The 21,140-nt window shown below is 42.3% G+C and overlaps 1 protein-coding gene across 1 annotated transcript; it reads right to left on the bottom strand.

Moving 5' to 3' along the window:
• Positions 1-646: 646 nt before the first annotated feature.
• lamb1a (laminin, beta 1a) lies at positions 647-20,904 on the bottom strand. The gene is made up of 33 exons (XM_044017527.1): positions 20,646-20,904; positions 19,572-19,786; positions 13,404-13,542; positions 13,108-13,181; positions 12,694-12,882; positions 12,418-12,481; positions 12,133-12,335; positions 11,817-11,937; positions 11,512-11,700; positions 11,244-11,420; positions 11,045-11,157; positions 10,485-10,564; positions 10,278-10,413; positions 9,894-10,052; positions 9,597-9,724; positions 8,665-8,785; positions 8,347-8,548; positions 8,061-8,204; positions 7,682-7,913; positions 7,425-7,588; positions 6,680-6,904; positions 6,384-6,601; positions 5,848-5,944; positions 4,224-4,593; positions 3,911-4,095; positions 3,500-3,741; positions 2,645-2,854; positions 2,427-2,571; positions 2,137-2,344; positions 1,855-1,996; positions 1,501-1,677; positions 1,252-1,411; positions 647-847 (listed from the first exon to the last, which is right to left on the bottom strand). The coding sequence occupies exons 1-33, from the start codon at positions 20,671-20,673 to the stop codon at positions 708-710; spliced, it is 5,397 nt and encodes a 1,798-aa protein (XP_043873462.1). The 5' UTR covers positions 20,674-20,904; the 3' UTR covers positions 647-707.
• Between the last annotated feature and the right edge of the window lie 236 nt (positions 20,905-21,140).

The following is a 21,140-nucleotide window of genomic DNA, read 5'->3' as shown; positions in this document are numbered from 1 at the left end:
AAAAACAAAGATTTAATGTCTAAAAAATGTTTCAGAACAAAAAATAGATTTCCAGGCACTTTCCATCCCATAATTCTACACATGTATATAGTAGACTTTTAGTCGTACATTAAACCTGTGTGAGAATTATGAATGCAACGGTACTTTTGTAATATTATCAAAGTAAATAAAATAGTGTTAATGTTATTCAGCAGCATGAAAGAAATGAACTTTACTGACGAATAAAGACATTTTACATCAGTGTCTTTAGTTCAACATATGTTGACACGTCAGAATGGTTGTAACACAAGTGAGAGAAAACTCAAGACAATAACAATAATAATAATAATAATAATAATAATGTAATGTTTTAAATATGTGTGTATGTAAATACTTGATCCTAAGGTTTTGTGTGATGATTAATGCAATTGTAAATTGGTCCGATTCTGTGATTCAAGTCCTTTAAAAGTCAGTCCAGGGATCGAGTCCACTAAGTATCATTGATATTAACTGTTCTTTGACTGGGAAACTTTCCGTCAACACCTGCTAAAACCAGGTGGACCTGAAACCTGTGTGTTCACTTGTATGAAATGTTTGGGGAAAAAGTCTTGGTCAGTCTTTAGCTTTTACTGATTCATTACATATTTAAATAAAAGAAAAAGTCAAATGGTGGGAACCTTTTTTTAATTGAATGAAAATATAGACAGTCACTTTAATCCTGAAACAGTCTAGAAAAGACAGGTGCTGTACACAGTGACTTTGTGGCTAATGTCCTGCAGCAGCTGTTTGACTGCAGCCTCCAGTTCCACCAGCTGCTCCGCCTTCACCTCCAGAGATTGTTGGTTGTCTTTGTACGACTTCTCCAGATCTGCAAACACGGAACATGTGTGAACATTCCTGCAGGGGGTGCTATTTTAACAATCAATAACTGCTGTTATTTCAATAGTCATTGTGATGTCGCTGTGATGTCGCTGATGTAGCTGTGATGTCGCTGTGATGTCATTGTGATGTTGCTGTGTTGTCGCTGAGATGTAGCTGTGATGTAGCTGTGAGCTGTGATGTCACTGCGCTGTGATGGATGTCGCATGCTTGCGATGTTCGCTGTGATGTAGCTGTGCTGTGATGTCATTGTGATGTTGCTGTGTTGTCGCTTGTGGCTGTGATGTAGCTGTGATAGCCGCGATGTAGCTGCGATGGCGATGTCGCTGTGATATCGCTGTGATGTCGCTGTGATGTCATTGTGATGTCGCTGTGATGTCGCTGTGATGTCACCTTTCAGCAGCTGCAGTTTGTCGCTGGCCTGCAATAACAGCTCTTTGGCTTCCTGTTGAAGGGATTCTGCCTTTTTCTTGGCATCAGCCACGCCTCCCGCCTTCTGTCCAATCAGCTGTCCTACTGTGGCATACTTTTCCTTCAGGTCTGAGTCCAGATCCTGAACAAACAGAGATGTTTTCAGGAGAAATCATGACAAAACCAAACTGAAAATGTGAACGTTCGATTCTATGAAAGAATGACACTCACTTTCTTCACCTCTTCAGCTACACGTTTAATGCTTGCTGCATCCTTATTGGTTTGTTCACTGCTCTGAGTCGCATTCACAACTTTGTCTCTTAGCTGGGTTACATCGTGCTCGAGTTTCTGCAGCCTCCGGGTGGCGTTGGTTAGCTTCAGCTCAGCTTCTGCCGTCTCAGAGTTCACCTAAAAACATCAAAGATCGACAGTTATGTTGTTGTGGTTGGACAAAACAGCACTGCTTCAGTGTAACACGAACACATGAACACAATCACATAAATGTTAATATGAGACAGATCACATTTTGATTACATGTTACACATGTTTCACTCCATGTGAGTGAAGTGCTGGGTCAGTACCGACCGTGGACAGCAGGTTGTTGGTGTGCTGCACGTTGGCGGACGCCTGCTGGATGGCACTGGTGGCAGAACTCTGAGCTCTCTGAGCTTCTTCCAGTGCTCGCTTCACCTTCTCTGCAGAGTCTTTCACATCAGCTGCGTCCTCACTGGACATCACAGCAAGTTAGAAATGTGACAACAATAGTTCATCGATCATTATTATAGGGCTTTATTGGACTGATAATGATTAAAGATCACTATAAATAATAAATTAGAAATAACTTGTGGATGGACATGAAGACCTTACCTCGCTCGCCTGGCCTGGTTCAGCAGGTTCTCAGCTCTTTCTATGTTGTCAGTGCTCTGTTGCAAAATAGTCTCCACGTGACCGAGTTCTCCCACTTTCTCCCGAATCTCTTCCGTCAAGTTCTGTAGCTGAGCCGGAGTCGTCGGCATCTGCATCTGCAGAACCTCGTTGGCTACGAGCTCGATGCTCTCTAGGTCGGCGGCTTCCTCTGAAAACATGTGTTGGTGCTGTGGTTAGTGAGGGTTAGGGTTACAGGTGTTAACACAGCGGAATGAAGACTGACAACATACGTGTTAGAAAGTCTCTGATCTGTCTGATGAGATGTCTCAGCTCCTCATTACTCTGGTCCACTTTATGCTTGGTCCTGTTTGTCTTCATCAGAACATCCTGAGCATTCAGTTTAGCTTCATCTGCTTTAAGCTTCACTTCTGACACCTGGAGAAAAATCCCACATCAACAAATCACCAGAGCTCTGAACTGAACCACAGAAGACACCAATCACACTCACCATCTTTGACAGTTTTTCAACCTCCCCCATGGCATCGATGATTTCCTGTTCTGACTTTTGAACATTCCTCCATACACTGTTGGCCGTCGCCACGACGCCATCGCATCCTTCACCTCCACAAATGCTCTGACCGTCAGAGCCCACACAGCCCAAACCTCCACAGGGAGAGGACACACACAGATCCTGACCCAGTGATGGACTTCCACATGTCTGTAAGGATCAGTGTAATTCATCAAGTTCATTCAATTCAACACATCATGCAGCGCTGAAAGCAAAATTCTGAGTGTGTGTGTGTGTGTGTGTGTGCGACCACACAGGCAAAACAAGAATGAAGTGGAATTTAAAACAATATGTCTTTAAATTTTGATTTACATTGCCATAAAACATGAATCTTATCTTATAACTAATCCACAAGTGCAACACGAAAATGACATATTTATAACATAACATATAATAAAGACTATAATACATATACTTGAGACCATGAAAATGAAGAATAAGTTCAATTCATTTGTTTTAAAACTTGAATATCCCAGAACAGAACAGTCAACTAATGTCATTAAGAAAGACATGTTGTTGTTGTTGAATTGTTGAAGTTATGCTGTCTTTCATGAGTGCAGTGGTGTGAATATTAAGGTTTGCTCTGCTGTTCTGTGTCTCTGTTCACACCAGTCGTTGTCAAGCTTCTGATTGGCTGATTTCATAGCTCCGGCTGGTTTTAAAAGCGTGGATAGATGAATGTCTCGTAGACGAATAGATTAGACGGCCAAAACAAAAACACATACAGCAGTTTATTTGTGTTACTGACGATGGTTAGGATCATACTGTATGTCATTTCTTTCTCGTCTCTCTTACCTTGTGGCTGATCTCTGACAGGTCCAGAGTCTGCAGCTGTCCTGCCAGCTGGTCCAGGTTCTGGGCATGCTCACTGTGTCTCCTGAGGAACTCTTCTCTGCTTTCATTCACTTTCTTCTCTGCCAGTTTCCTTACAGTGGCAGACATTTTCACACTGCTGCCATCACTGATAGTGGAGGCGTTGGCTTGAGCTTCAGCTGTCTGAGACTGCAGGAAGTATTTAGTGATGCTGTCCGTCGCCCCTGGCAACAGATGGTAAATTTAAAACAGATTAGCAGATGATTGATAACAAATACAAGTCAAATCCATATAATAACATGACTGGATGAATTACATATGATTTTCACTTTCCATTGCCCTCATCATCCATTCATTTGCCCCGCCCCCTGACTTTTGACTCCACCTCTTTACCTCTGATGTCAGAGTTTTTGATGAACTCCACCTGATCCAGGAGCTCCTGAACCGTCTGCTCCAGTTTCTGAGCATCTGACGTCACAGAGTCTAGTTTAGTTTGAGCAGCTGAGTCCTGGTCTTTCACCTGGATCAGAGTCTGTTCTGTGTGGTTTAACATCTGGGTCAGAGACGTCATCAGGTCACTGAGGAACACAACAGAAGACACAGGGTCACATCCTGGACTAGAGTCAAATTAACCTCTGCATGTTTTTGGACTGGGGGAGGAAACCAGAGGAGGAAGGAAACAAAAAGTGATTAAAAATAATCTCACCCGGCCTGTTGCAGCAGGAGCTGGATCTCAGTGAGTGGCTGTGAAGCTGGGTTCTGGTTCAGGAGGATCTGGAGGTCAGTGACACTCTTCTCCATGACTTCCATGGACTTCTTATAGGGTCCACTCACACCACTGGCTTTCAAGGCATTGACCTTATTGACCAGGCGATGTGTTTGATTGGTCAGCTGACCAATGACGTCGTCCCACTCTGCAAAACACTGATGGCAACGATGGCAGTCGGGGAAGTTTCCTGAGAATCCGCGGGCGCAGAGGTCACAGCGCAGTCCTGACACTCCGTCCACACACACACACTGACCACTGACTCTGTTACACTGACGTTCAGAGATTCCACGAGGGTCACAATCACACGCTGGGAAGAAGACAAGAGAAGAAAGTCCTTTATTTGACCCGCAGTGTTACAGCAGCAAAGACAAGAAATAATAAACATGCATTACCAACGTAAGAAAGAAATGACAATATAAAAGATATTAATAAAAAAATGTTCAAATAGAATGAACTTTATAGACAGTTTGAAGAATATACACAGTATGGACTTGATATTACAGTATAAATATGTATAATATATATATGTATAATATATATATATATATATATATATATATATATATATATATATATAATATAACTTTTTAACTTGTAAATTTATTCTTATTTTATTCGTATTCTTTAACTGTGTAATTTTATTCTTAGGTTTATTCATACTTATTTTTATAGTTTTTAAATTTGTAATTTTAAAAAAAAAACTGCTGCTATAACATTCGTTACCTTTGTACACTGGAGCGCTGTGACGAAAGAATTTCCCGCAAGGGGTTAATAAAGTATATTCTATTCTATTAGTATGTTGCACGTGGAAGAGAGGAACAAGGAGCCATGAAGTAAAAACCATGTGATCAAATGTCTGCAGGTCAGGAAGTGACCGAGGTCAGTGAAGGGTCAACACACACACACACACACACACACACACACACACAGTTCCTTCACAAACATTTAACAGGAAGAGTCTGAGACAAACTTCCTGTTTAATAAAAACATCTGTGTGTTTGTGTGTTCAAAATCTGGTTTGTGTTGAACTTTCTTCAGCTCCATAAACAACAGACTGTTTCAGACACAGCTGGAGTCTGTGTGTTTCACTCCATTTCTTTCATCTTCCCTCATTTCGTTGTTATTCTTTTTCATGTCTCTGTCTTCTCTGTCTCCACTCAGCATGTCTCTGTCCTCCTCTGCCTCACACTGTCACACTCTAAATCAATGGAATGCTTGGGGCTCTGGGAACATCTGGTTTGTTAAATCACATGACGGCAGCAGACAGAGCCTGGGCTCCATACTTCTTCAATTACATTACATTACATTTACTAGACGCTTTTATCCAAAGCGACTTACAATGGAATTCAGTACAATCAGCCAGGGGTGGAATCGAACTTGCGACCATGATGTCTTTCTCACACAGGGTACCGGTCTTAACCACTGAGCCACTCCACTCACTCACTTACCCCCAACTACATAAGTCAAATGGTTTGTTTAAAAAAAAAAAACACAAAAAGCTTAAAAAGTGAAGATAATGTGCAACACTTCAATTCATATGTTTGGTGAATATTTCACCTACCATGACATTTGACCTCTGGGTCTCCCCAGAACAGCTCTCTACACTCAGTGCACGTTGTTCCTCCAAAGCCTGGATGACAGGAACACTGACCACTGATCTGTCCATGAAACAACATCAGTGGAACAAAAGTTTATAAACAACAACATATTACTGTCAACGAACACTATTTGAAAATCAGGATGGAAACATTAAAGGATTATCTCATCTTAAAAAACTTCAAATAATCCATTAATGAGTAAATAACATCAAACCATTTCATACAACATGAAAGGGTGAAATTGTCCTTTATGATGATAAATAATATTCATCAACATTACATTACATGTCATTTAGCAGAAGTTTTTATCCAAAGCGACTAACAATGGAAAAGAGTACAATCAGCCAGGGGTGGAGTGGAACTTGCGACCATTGCGACCATGACGTCTTTCGCACACATGCTTCACACAGTTTCTTAACCACTGAGCCACTCCACCCATTACATGTCACCCCCCAACATCACATCGTAGTGACTTCGTACCTTTCATTTTCTTCCTTACCTCATCACAGGATGTCCCGTATGAATGATTGGGGTCACAGTTGCACGCCTGGCAGCCACTGCTGCTGCCCATGTTCCAGGTGTCTGGAGCGCAGCGGTCACAGTGTTGACCCCTCACATTTGACAGACACTGACACTGACCACTGCTGCGCTCACACTCAAATTCTCCAGATGATTGGCGGCTGGAGGGATCGCTGCCGAGCTGGTTACACACACACTCTGAACAAAAGGTTTTCATGTCACACTGAGATCATGACAATGGAGAGGGTTGTCATGGAAACAGAGTTGTGTACTCACTTGTGCAGTCCTGCAGCAGAGCATTTCCATAGTAACCCTGTTTGCAGTGGTGACAGGCGACGCCCTCAGTGTGGTACAGGCAGCGCAGACACTCGCCACTACGAGCGTCGCAGGATTCTGGCTCCGACACGTCAATGTTGTTGTTGCACTGACAGGGTTGACACTGGCCGCCTGGCTCGCCAGGGTTTCCATAGTAACCAGAGGTGCACTCATCACAACGAGTACCTGAGGACAGTTACAGGCACCAATTATTATGACTTTTTTGTATTTTTACTTTTAAATGATTGTAAATTAAACAAACCTTTTTTACACTATTGATAAAAGTTAACGACTTAAAATGAGATTTGGGGGATCAGTTGTTGTTTATGAGTGGATGGGTTCTTGTTGTTTTATATCAACATTAACGTTACACTGACATGTCAAACACTGTGCTGAACCGGATCAAGACTAACGTTAACCCTCGTGTATCAGCTAATCTGAACTTTCACACTTTTACTCTATGATCATATTGAACTAAATCACAGACCAAAGCTTGACCTGTGATTTCATTCAGTTCAACTTTGATGTTTGTTTGTAGGTTTAGAGGGGTTTAGTTTTCAGCATCTGTTCAGGTTTAGAGGGTTTAGTTTAGTTTTCAGCATCTGGTCAGGTTTAGAGGGTTTAGTTTTCAGCATCTGGTCAGGTTTAGAGGGTTTAGTTTTCAGCATCTGTTAAGGTTCAGGGGCTCAGGGTGAGAAGTTTTAACCTTTGTATCCAGTGTTGCAGACACAGATCGCCTGCTGGGACTCGTTGCTTTGGTAACAACTTCCTGCAAACTGTCTGTGGGTGCCAGGGCCATCAGGACACATGCATGGACGACAGTGGTCTCCAGACCCCAAGACTGGGTCACCATAGTAACCATCCAGACATCTGAAGGCATGTGAACAGGAAGTCAGAAGGCAAACAAAGAAATGTTTGACATGTGAAGAAGAGAATCAGTCATGATTGTGTGTGAAGTGTCACCTGTCACAGCTGTATCCAGAGCTGTGGTCCCTACAGTCGATGCAGGAGCCAGTGAACGGGTCACAGGAATCAGCGTGACCGTTACACGAGCAGGGTCGGCAGGCGGGAAAACCCCAGTGACCCGGCAGACAGTCATCACACTGCCGACCATATGTGCCCGACACACAAGCACACTGTCCGCTGAGCTGATCACAAAACTGACTGTGTGAACCCTGAGGGTCACACTCACATTCTGCACAGACACACAAAAACACACAAAAGAAACCTTTGTTCAGTTTAACCTCTCAAACTGAACAATGTCCACACCAGTGTCCACACCAGGCTTGTAAACAAACCTACACCCTTGGACTGGACAATGATTGGATGATCGTGTCCTCACCTCTGCAGCCATTGGGTCCGAACTGGAACGTGGCCGGAGAACATCGGTTACAGTTTCTACCGACCACATTAGGACGACAGTGACACTGACCCCCACTGGGGTCACACACTGTGCTGAGGGAACCTTGTGGGTCACACTGACACTCTGTGGATTTCAACACAGATAAAAACACTTCAAACAAAGTAAATATGTCAACATTCCCTGTGGGACAGAGACACAATGACTGTGAAGAAACGGTCGTAAACATTAGAACAAAAACAACGGGAAAGAAAGAAGAAGAAGAAACCTTTAGCTCCTTGGTGTAACATGGCAGAGATGCTGAAGATGAAGTTTCTGCAGATGTCCGTCATCGGCGTCTTGATGACACCCTGACTGTTCTCTTGACAACGATAACGTTGGAAAGTGTCCCAGCCGCTGTTTCTGTGAGAGTCTCCACCTTCTAAGGTGGTGAAGACATCGAGGTTCTTACAGTGCGGCATCAGCACAATCTGACAATTAAAAAAGACTTCATTCAAGACTGTGAAGAGAAAACATTTGACTGACAATCTCGGATCAATCAATTACAATTGAAAAATCTGCAGCTGAAACTTCCTGTTTTTCTCACCGAGTCGATGAGTGTGTATGGAGACTGGACGTCACTGAGGGCAGAGTAGAGAGGCAGACTGAGGCGGACCGTGTAGTTCAGACCAGTTTCAAAACACACTGGTCTGGGAAGAACCATGTACCTGAAGAGGGACAGTTATTACATTACATGTCATTACATGTCATTTAGCAGACGCTTTTATCCAAAGCGACTTACAAAAGTGCATTTAAACATTTGGGTACAAATAAGAGCTAGAAGTAAGTAAGAGCTTCAAGTAGAACAAACTATGAAGTGCTAGTCATAAGTGCGATGTACAAGTTTTTTTTTTTGTTTGTTTTTTTTTGTTGTCTTAGTCGAGGTAGAGTCGGAAGAAATGTGTTTTTAGTCGGCGTCGGAAGATGTGGAGGCTTTCCGCTGTCCGGATGTCGATGGGGAGCTCGTTCCACCATTTGGGAGCGAGGACAGTGAACAGTCTCGAGTTCTGCGAGTGCCTCTGCGATCCTCTCAGTGAGGGGGCAGCGAGCCGGTTTGTCGATGCAGAGCGGAGTGGGCGGGCTGGGGTGTAGGTTTTGATCATGTCCTGGATGTAGGCTGGACCGGATCCGTTTGTAGCATGGAACGCAAGCACTAGAGTCTTGAAGCGGATGCGAGCAGCTACAGGAAGCCAGTGAAGGGAGCGGAGGAGGGGTGTAGTGTTCCACATGACTGAGCTTCACTAAACACCAGCTTTTAACAGGGTCTTGAACGCAGAGCAGTGATTCAGGGTTTTTCACCTGTAATGTCCACTCAGTCAGTCCTGTAATGTCCACTCAGTCAGTCCTGTAATGTCCACTCAGTCAGTCCTTAATTGTAATGGTTGTATTTGTTCAGTTGTTTCTGGGTCACAGTTGTAAACGTGGTCACTGTCACAATATTTAATAATGTCATTGGTTACAAACAGTCGTGAATGTTACCGTGAGCCAGGATGAAGTGAAGTCATCTGGTTGTCATCATCGGGAACTGTGTTAACACAGCGGCTGTGTGCTCTGATTGGCTCAGGCCTCATCACTGTCATCAGAACCTCCTCCCATTGGTCAGGAAGCTGCATCACATTTTAAACATATTCTTTTAATAATCATGAAAAGACAAACACTGGAATCTGCAGTGGCTTCTGTTCATTGTTCATGTGGTTGGACTTCTGCTGGTGGGTGGGGTTATACCTGACACCTGTCACCTGACACCCTGACACCTGTCAGCTGACAGCTTTGTACCTGAGGCTCATAGCGGATGATGATGTCATACTCCATGGAGTGAGGGATGTTGTCCACAGTGAACTCCAGGAAAGCGCCCTCTGGTACGTTGACCAGGCCAACACCTGTCCAGGTGGTACTGCGATCCTGTGGGTGTGGCCTTGTCACAACGGTCACACCCTAAAGAGATGAGAAAACATACATTAAGTATATTTATATCTATGGTTACAGCTTAAAATGGCATCAAATCACTTTCACTCATTTCACTCGAACATGTTTTTAAATATTAATTTTTTTACTTTTAAATATATATATTTCACTTTTTAATCACTTTTGTTTTCCCTAGAAAAACAGGTGAACAGAAGGTCAGCGCTCAAAGGATAAAGGTGACTCAAAGTGACTCACGGGTCCAAATGTGGCATCTTCTGCTTCATATGTATAATGATCCAAGGCAACAAAAAAGAATCCAGACTCCACCTGATCACAACGTCGGCCAAACATGTGATCTTTGCACACACACTGACCCGTCACATGATCACAACTGCACACAGGAAATGGAGCATGTGAGAACAGATTAGCAAATTGTTAGCGTGTTTGATTTAGTCAACTTACTGGTTGTTGACGGCTCCTCCAAGGTCACAATCACACGATCTGCAGCCGTCCATGTCATTACTGAGGCCCCAATGTTCAGACTGACACACACACACACACACACACACACAAATAAATACACATCACCTCCCACAGACTCATGTAATCCAACCACAGTTTGTTTTCACATCTGAACCACAGACCACGTTCACTGGTGCTCCCTCTCTCTCCTCTTACCACACACTGGTTACAGTCTTCCTCAGTAATCTGGTTACAATCCTCTCAATAATCTGGTCACAGTCCTCTCAATAATCTGGCTACAGTCTACCTCAGTAATCTGGTTACAATCCTCTCAATAATCTGGTCACAGTCCCCTCAATAACCTGGTTACAGTCTACCTCAGTAATCTGGTTACAATCCTCTCAATAATCTGGTCACAGTCCCCTCAATAACCTGGTTACAGTCTACCTCAGTAATCTGGTTACAATCCTCTCAATAATCTGGTCACAGTCCTCTCAATAATCTGGTTACAGTCCTCTCAGTAATCTGGTTACAGGTTGTGTTGTTGTGTACTTTCTCACCACACACTGGTCACAGTCCCGTCCCGTCACCAGACGTTTACAGAAACAACTTCCTGATTCCTGGTCACATGGATTTCCTCCAGGAAGTGTTCCCAGTGGACTACAGGTACATGCTGCGTCACGTGACACACAATTCACTGTTACATGCAGAGTAATGCACACTAAAACACACGCTTTTGTGATTTTTTTAACGTTGTACCTTTACAACCTTCCGGCTCGTCACTCAGACCATAGTGGGCGTGTTTGCAGCGCTCGCAGCGTTCTCCCTCTACGTTGACTTTACAGCGACACTGACCCGCGATCAGCCCGCTGACAACATCAGTCATCGGGTCACATGACCCTCCGTTCAGAGATCCAACAGGGTCACAGTTACATGCTACACAGTAGAGAACATTTCAGATTTGAGTGTAATAGTCAGTGAGTTCCTGGGGGGCGGGGTTAAGCGTTAGTTCATAGGTCAGACTCACGCTGGCAGATGTTTGGGTCTCTCACATCTCTCTCTGGGTGTTGGTAGTAAAAGGGTTGACACTGCTCACAGTTGTGTCCCGCTGTGTTGTGTCCACAGTTGTCACAGACGCCACCGCTGACGTTTCCTGAAGCCATGAACACGGCCGCGTCAAAGTGACACGAGTCCGAGTGCTGGTTACAGTTACACTCTGCACAGAAGAAGACGGGACTCAGACATGTCCACTGTTTGTCCATGACGTGATGGATTTGACCAATCAATAGATCAATAAAGACCACTAGAAACCAACAGAAACTAGAGACTGACTCTTGCAGGCATTGGTGTTGCGTCCCTCTGCCGGTCTCCAGGGAAGATCATGGTAAAAGTCCTGACAGTGTTCACAGTTCAGACCTTTGGTGTTGTGGTTACACATGCAGTGACCATGAACCTACACACACACACACACACACACACACACACACACACACACACAGTGACATCATCATCATTTAAGTAAATCTCGTTGTACAAGTAAATCTCGTTGTACAACTTGTATAATGACAATAAAGGCATTCTATTCTATTCTATCATCATCAACAAGTGAAAAAGTTTGACCCTCTGTCTACATCACTGCAGGACTCACCATGCCTTCCAGGACTGAACCTGCTCCGTGAACAGGGGCGCACTCAGAGGCGTGGCCATAGCAGAAGCAGTTTCCTCGCACCACCATGTCGTAGACGGCATAGTAATACTTCTCTTTGATCTCCATACGAGAGTCTAGCAGGTTGTCTCCAAGCGTGTGAAGTTTAGTGAACTTAACCCGCAGATTGGTTATCTTTAACATGTCTGAAAAAAAAACAATTAATAAATATTTGATGTGAATGTTCAACAGAGGGTCACAAACAGGTCAATAAGTGATCCAACGTACTCTGAATCCTGGGACTGTACGGGTCGTTGATCCTGAACGCCGGGTCCAGTACTCTGAAAATAACCTGAACAAAACCAAACATATGACACGACCTCTGACTCACAGGATCACAACACGTAGTTCTGAGAACAGCTATGAAGGGGCGGAGCTATGGATGACTTTGAATGCGTACACAAGGCTTTTTGAATTCAATGAGAACGTGGACCAGGATACAGGACAGTACAGTCCACTCACTCACTCACTCAGAGTTATTAACATTACATTTGATTGAATTACCTCGCCTTCAGTGGATGGCTCGATGTCAGAGTAACGTGAGTCACAGATGACATCATCGACCTTCTGCATTGGACCATGGGAAATGTCGGGGAACGACGTCTCACAGTCGTACGCAAAGTAACGATAAACCTGCCACGTCTTACCGAAGTCAGCTGACCGCTCAATCGCCATGGCAGCTGGACGGAACGTCTGCAAGGAAACGTTTTTGACGTAAACGTCCCGTTAATCTCATGTTCTCATTACTGTTCATTCATTCATCCTCTCACCCTAACCCCAGCTGAGCAGGTGAACAAATGGCTAGCACCTAGATGATGACATCAACACCAAGTCATTCATTCATTCATTCATACATTCATTCACACCAATGAATGGTTAACATTAAACCTGCCTCATGCATCAGGATGGTACACTTACCTTAAAGGTCATGATGAGGTGAGTGAAGTGAAACTCCGCCTCCAGGTTCAGCTGCATGGTGACATTCTCCACACCTGCATATGATCACAGGTCACATGACACCTGTTTACAGTCTGAACATGTGAGTGGAATAAGATCCGCTCAGATCAGCTGAATGAATGAATGGATGAATTCAAGTGAAAACTGAACCTCGAAACAGAAGGTGATCCAGACCAGCATATGTTTCCATGGTGATGTACAAAAGATTTAAGAAAACTCTCATCTGGATTGAGATGACATGATCAGATTGAGCTCACCATTCTCAGACTGCCACCACGTCTTTAATCTGTTTGGAGCAAACGTGGTGACGACGTTCTCGATGCCGTGGCTGCTCGTCTGATTGGTCCGCTCGTCGTACGGCGTCGCTGAGTCGCACACAAAACATTTCTTCTCCTCCTGGTTAATGAGACACAGATGAAGGCGGAGTCACAGGGGGAGGGGTAACACAATTCCTCACATTCCTCTCTGCTTAGGGTTAGCATTAGCTGTTAGCAACATTTAAACTAGGGAAATTGTAAACAGGCAAGGCAGGCAACCGCTTGGGGCTCCGAGACTTGGAGCCTGAGGGCTGTTTTTACCATAATGTATCAAAGATTTGCAGTGACCAGCCGTATCCCCGTCCCCCTTAAACAACAACAGGTGATTTGCAATGACATCTCAGTAGGAAACCTCCCTAAAGGGGCCCCACATCAATCCCATCATCCCACCTCATATTAACCTGTGTGAAGTTATCATTCAGCAAGTTTGAATGAAGCTGAAGTCAAATGAAGTGGAACTATCAGTCAGGTAGTGAGAAGAGAAAGAAGAAAAAAAGACAGTGGTTAGTGGCGCTGCTGGCGCAGATAATGATATCATCATAACATAACATGGGGTACAGACTTGAACAGCAGCTAACATTAGCATCAGAATGCTAGTTGACGCTAGCGCTAACTTACGCGAATGTGGCATCCTGTCATTTCATCGGTATCATTAATGAAGCATGGATGAGATGGAGTATTATCGTTATATCTGCATTGATGCCCCCTTAACAGCCATTTACTGTACATGTGACCCTTTTAATTAACTTTTAACTTGTTTTTAACTTCTTATGCAGTATTTATTGTAAAGGTACGAAATGTATTGGAGTGATTTGGATGGAAAAACAACTTTTTCTGTAACTAAAGTTGTGTAAGAGTTAATAGATAGTGTTAAGCTATGAATGCTATGATAGCAATCAATAATTAAAGCTATGCCCAAGGAGAACAATTACAAACCTGTCTATTATCTCTCCTCAGGATTGTTATTTAAAGTTGTCACCACAAACCTGAAGTCCAGTTTCACTTTAATTGATTAACATATACTTTGCCCTGTAAAGATTTTTTATGACAATATACACTGTTTGGTTTTTGTCATATCAGTTGCAGCACTGAAGGCCACTATTCTTCCAGTCACTGTTGCCTCTGGAGAGAGAGGTTTCTCCGCTTTAAAACTTATCAAAACCTATCTCAGGTCCGTAATGTATTGTTATGTTGTTACTGTGACTTTAAGGTGAAAGGTAACCATATGGGGCAGAATAATACTTCTGGGTTAGAGCTATGTATTATTATGGTTGGTGAGCTAAGTAAAGTTGGACTAGCTGTGGCAAGAAAACCTGGTCATCCGGTCAAGTTATTTATTACACCAAACATTACGAGATCCACCATGTCTCAGGAAAGACTTTCAGGACTGGCTCTGATTTCAATAGAGCGCACTGTGCGAAGGTAAGAGAAAATAATTATATTAAAATACAGAATAACAAACAATGAACAACCCCCCACCCACACCCCACCTCAGCTCAACACACAATTTGAAAGGTACAACAATAACAGGCACACATTCATTTGAGTAGTACCTCTAAATTAGTGAAATAAGAAATAAAAGGTTGCCATTTGTGGAAAAATGAGACTGTACATCCTCCCATCGTAAATTAAATGTTCTCAATTTTTTAAAAAAACATGATGTCTTTCAGATAGATAGATAGATAGATAGATAGATAGATATGTACCCCAAGAACAGTGGACATAATTGTAAAATAATCCACCCACAAACCTTTCAGATCAGGAAAAAGAAAAAACATGTGGCTAAGATGACAAGGAGAAATGTGGCATTTATCACATTTATCTTCCACTTCCGGATACAGTTTAGATGCATTTAGAGAATGCACCCTGCATAAGACCTTAAATTGGATAAGTCCAAGACGAGCACACGAGGTGGTAGATCGTATCCTCACTATGGCCTGTTCCCAGGACCCCTCCCGTATTTGTATTTCCAGTTCCTCTTCCCATGTACACTTAAGTTTAGCATTTGAATGGTTGCCAAAACCCAATATAATATTGTACAACTTTGAAATTATTACTCTTTAATGAGGGACAAATGATAGCATGGTCTCCCATCGCTGTTCTGGAGGTAAAGAGGGGAAATTAGGGAAACACTTAGTGACAAAATTGAGTCTGAAAATAGCAAAACAGGTGAGTAACAGGGAGGGCATAGCGAGATGACAAAACTATCAAAGACACCATCTACATACAAATGGTTTAATTGTGTAATACCCTTGTCACACCACACAGAAAATGTCGAAAGTGATGGAGGAAATAAATGGTTGTTATTTAAAGGACCCAAGGAAGATGCAGCTACAAATTTAAAATGCCGTCTAAATTGATACCAGATCTTGAGTGTGTTAAGAATCACCTGATTATCAGTATATAGAGAAGGTTTTGTAGGTAAAGAGGAATAGAGTAGAGCAGGAATAGAAGATCCTCTACAGGATGATAGTTCCAAATTACACCAAGAGGATTCGGGAGATGTTAAACAATAGCAAAGTTTATGGATGTTAGCAGCCCAATATTAAGTTAGAAGATTAAGTAATGCAAGTCCTCCACTAAGTCTACATCTCTGCAGTAGAGTTTTACGAACCCTAGGAGATTTCCCACCCCAAATAAAAGAACATATTATCGTGTCCAGTGAGTCAAAAAAATATTTTGGCAGAAAAAGAGGAATTGACTGGAATAAAAATAGAAATTTTGGTAAAATATTAATTTTAACAACATTAATCTTGCCAATTAATGAAAGGGGGAGGTTTCTCCGTCTTTGAATATCGGACGTAATCTTTGAGATAAGGAGTAAAATTAGCAGATGCAAGGCTAGATAAAGAACGAGTCACGTTAATACCCAAGTATTTAAACCCAGATGGACTAAACTGAAAAGGTAAATCTGACCGTTGAAGATGACAAGCTGCAGTATTAATGGAAAAACACTCACTTTCCCCAAATTTAATTTATAACCTGAAAAGGTGCTGAAGTTCTCCAGAATAGCTAAAACAGCAGGGATAGACAGTGTAGGATCATTTATACACAATAACAAATCATTCGCATATAACGATAATTTATATTCAATTCCATTATGGGTGATTCCTTTGAATAAGGAGGAAGATCTTAATGTAATAGACAGAGGCTCTATAGCGATGGCAAAGAGCAAAGGTGACAAAGGACAACCATGGCGACTTCCACGTTCAAGGGCAAAATAATCAGAATTAACATTGTTAGTATGGACACTGGCTTTAAGGGACGAATAAAGAAGGCGAATCCAAGAAATACATTTAACACCTAATCCGTATTTCTTTAAAACTGCAAACAAGTACTCCCACTCTACCCTACTGCTAGATGTCCTGAAATAAGCTCAAGAGGATAGCTTCCCAGTGGCTCTGGCTGCTGGTAAAATCAGTCAAGAAACAGCAGTATAGCTGTGCGGAGTGCCAGAGGTGGTGAGCTAACCCAGAGATACCAAAGATGGCAGATCTACCCCCTTCACGACTGTTCAAGCCACCATTTTGGTCTACTGGAATAGACTGCTTCGGTCCCTACAACATCAAAGTGGGCAGACGCATTGAAAAGCGGTGGGGTATCATCTTCAAATGCATGACTACTAGTTGTGTGCATCTCGACCTGCTGGAGAGTAGGGATACTGATGCCTTTCTGATGGCCCTACAACGGTTCATTGCATGCCGTGGCAAGCCACTCGAGATACTATCTGACAGAGGAACAAACTTCGTGGAAGAGCAGCTGAACTCCAGGCAAACTTTGAAGCTATGGAAACCTCCATCAAAGAGAAGCTGGTAGGACAAGAAACTGAGTTCCGGTTTAACCCTCCGGGTTCGCCACATTTCGGAGGCACCTGGGAGTTTGAAGATCAGTGAAGACAGCTCTTCAAGTTCTGAAGAAATTCATTCATTTTAGTGTTGTCCATAGGAAATTCAAATTTACATAACGAAGAATAAAATTAATTAAAAGTAGCATTAATACTAAAGGGGTCTATAGTATTACATTACATGTCATTTAGCAGATATATTTAATAACAAAAGGTAAATGGTCAGATATTACAATATCTAAATAGTCAAAAGAATTTACACAAGAATTAAGAGTACTGTCAATAAAAAATAATCAATCCTAGAAAACGAATGGTGTACTTGGGAGAAACAAGAAAAACATTTTAATAGAGGGGTTACGAGATCTCCACGGATCAACAAGACCATTCTGGTTCGTAATAATCAGAGAATGTTTTTAGACATAGCAGATTGAGTCAGATTACGAGGATTAGACGATCCAGTACTGGGTCAAAAACACAATTTAGATCCCCTCCGAGGATCAGCAGGTGAGTATTCAAGTAGGGGATGTTACTCAGCAATCTGTTAGCGAATTCAACATCATCGAAGTTTGGGGCATATACATTTACCAACAAAACTTTTTCTTTACCAGCAACTATAAGGTATCTGCCATTCCTATCAGTGGATGAGAAGTGAACTTTTTTGTTAATTAGAATGGCGACTCCTCTAGCTCTCGAATTAAAGTTTGAGTGGGAGACTTACCCAAGGGCAATGTAACCGATGGTGATCTTTATTACGAAGGAGAGTCTCCTGTAAAAATACTATATCAGAGTTTAAATGTTTCAAGTGTGTAAAAACCTTAGATCTCTTAAAAGGATTACCCATACCTCTGATATTCCAACTAATAAATCTGAGAGGTGTGCCTGATCCAGCAATACTGGGACCTACATTGCCATTAACCATTTTTTTTTTTTTTAAATGCAAATGGTCATAGAGAGCTGAGGCGGGACACCCTCCCCCCAACATACCCCGAAATATAAATACACCCAAAGTCCCCATATAACCACAGAACAAAGGAGACAGCAGTGTTCCCCACAATAACCAAAAGTTGTTCATGATAGTGTTTGAACAACCCGGAGAAGAAAAAGAGAGAGAAAAAAACTCCCTTCAACTAAAAGGTGAACATTCAAACAAAACAATAAAGATGACCGCCTTACTAACACAAATCACGTTTCCACATGGATCAGACGGATACAGTAAAGCATGTGAAAATACAAATTAACAAATAACAGTAAGCACCATAAGTCCTGTACAAACGAATGCAGAGAGCAGAAAAGCACAGAATACTGCACAGGTGGAGAATTAAGGCCAGTGTGTCCACAAACTCTAAGCAATAATAGAGCACAGATCTGAAAAGGAGCTCACCCAGAAATCAAGGTTTTGACATAGGCGCTGGCTTCCTCCGCTGAAACAAAGTCCTTCTCAACCCCGTTGTATTTACTGCAAAGTCGCGCAGGATGAAACACACCATACCGAGCACCATCAATGCCACGAAGTTGGCGCCTGACCTCATCGAAAGCAGCCCGAGCCCGAGCTATCTTGGCGGTTTGGTCGGGGAAGACTACCTGCAGGTCGAGCTGGATAGTAGACAAAACATCCCCGAGAGCATCCTGGAGCTCCTTTTTTTATTTTTAAAAATGTCAGCAATATCTTTCCTCAATGATGCCTCTACAGGAGCCGACGGCTCACTCTAGGATGTGGTTGCGGATTGCTGACCAGGCCTCAGCTGTGTCTGAATAGTATTGCGAGTTTTAGCCTTTCTTCCAGACGTTTTATGCAGTCCAAAGTTAAACTTCCCAACAAAAAGTACTGCGGAGTAAGACGAGACTGAATGTGTGACCAAAAAGCGCAGATGAATTACAATTTTAATCGGAATCGGCAGCAGCCTCCTAACTCGCGTCCTATTCCATTAAAGTTCAGCAGTGGGTTGGGTTTTTATGTTAATTACAGTATTTTAATCTTCTATATATTTCTATTTTCACATTATTTGCTTTCAAAAATATTTCATTAAAAGGTTTTTCAGTGTTTTTTTTTTTTTTTCATTTGGAATAAAACCTTTTGTGTTCATACATTTTTCGTTGGTGTCAGATTATTTATAACATAATGGTAACGAATACTGGTCGGAAGGGCCCCCTGGGAATTTTTGCTTGGGGCCCCAACAGACTCTAGAATCGCCCCTTTGTGTGTGTGTGTGTGTGTGTGTGTGTGTGTGTGTGTGTGTGTGTGTGTGTGTGTGTGTTGACTCTACCTGCAGGTGGCTGACGATGCAGAACGGTCCAGGCCGGGTCAAACCACAGGTGGAGGTGGACGATAGTTGGTGAGCTCGGCCAATCAGAAGGTCTCCTGTTGCCGGGTAACAGCTGCCCTCGGTGCACACGTCACTGAACTCTGGGACAATGACATCATTCGTGTCCCAGCCCACAGAGGCTCCGCCCTCCTGAGCACAGGTACACACCTGTGCAACTGAAAGCATTGATGACATGAGCTGTTCAATATGTCAACATAATCTGATTAAACATCCACTTTATCTGGTGATGTAATCTGATTAAATGATAACATACACTTTGTCTGATGATGTAATCTGATTAAATGTTAACATACACTTTGTCTGATGATGTAATCTGATTATATATATATATATATCTCTGTCAACATCATCTGATGAATTGTAATCTAATGATCTATCCAGATAACTAACTCTGAGGATTAGAGCTCTGAGGTGCAGCTCCACCCACAGCGGCCCCTAACCCCGCCCCTTACTTTGATTGCAGAAGGAACTCTGAGACATTCTTGATGAATCACAGCTGACGTGATTGATGTGGATTCCCGGTGTGAACGCACACACTCAGTGCGTGGACAACAGAGAGAGTTCGAGTTCGATTAAATCAGATTAAAAATGACTTTTTAAAAGTTTACTTTTTCTGATAAATATCAGGTGACATTTAATCCGATTATATTCCTGATTGAGGTTTTTCAAAGCTTTTGTATTTCATTAAGTTTAAATTTAATCACGTGAGGTAAATAACCAACTGTGTTGAAAAACTAAATGTTTTTGCGACATGAAGTAAAAGTTAACTTTAACGTGATTTAATCCTCGAATTCACTCAAATCATTTGATCTCAGATTATGTCTCTGATCGACGCTTTCTTTGTTCTTCAGTTTTTACACGTGTGCTTTTTTTAATCAAATACAAAAGTTTGTCTTTGTTCACAGATCGATCGTCGATCATCGAGCTCTAACTCTTCATCTGATTGAACTGAATTCAAACATTAACTTCATGAGGTAAACCGACGTCACTAAAGAATTGTGAACGAAAACTCACCAAGCAGCAGTAGAACGATCTGAAACATGATTCTTCACCTGGAGATGCAAACAACCATGAAGAGTCCACAAGAGTCCACAAGAGTCCAGAATCCTCAGACCGTGTGCAGATGTTCACGGAGAAGCTTTGAGTCGTGTCGACCCGCAGACGGAGACCCGTACTTTACAGAATCACCGGTAAATTCACCAGAGGACGACCACCACAGAGAACTTTCAAAATAAAAGGTGGAGATTTCAGTAAAATACATGAAAGAGAGTTTTAGAGAAAGTGTGTGACTGCGTCACTGATGTAATGTAAATCTGTAATTATATAAAGATAAAGATAAAGATAGAAATGATAGAAAATAAAATAACAAACAGAACTCGTTCTCAAACAAAAGCTCTGCTTTTATTTTGAAAAACAACAACAAACGACCAGATTTCCAGTATCTCTGTCTCTCGCTCTGTCTGCCTCTCACTCTGTCTGTGTCTCTCTTTGTCTGTCTGTCGGTCTGAG

The sequence above is a fragment of the Solea senegalensis genome, unplaced genomic scaffold (assembly GCF_019176455.1).
Source record: "Solea senegalensis isolate Sse05_10M unplaced genomic scaffold, IFAPA_SoseM_1 scf7180000015564, whole genome shotgun sequence".
NCBI classification, from domain to species: domain Eukaryota; kingdom Metazoa; phylum Chordata; class Actinopteri; order Pleuronectiformes; family Soleidae; genus Solea; species Solea senegalensis.
Note: the sequence above shows the minus strand (reverse complement) of the source record. Positions and strands in the feature narration are given on the sequence as shown.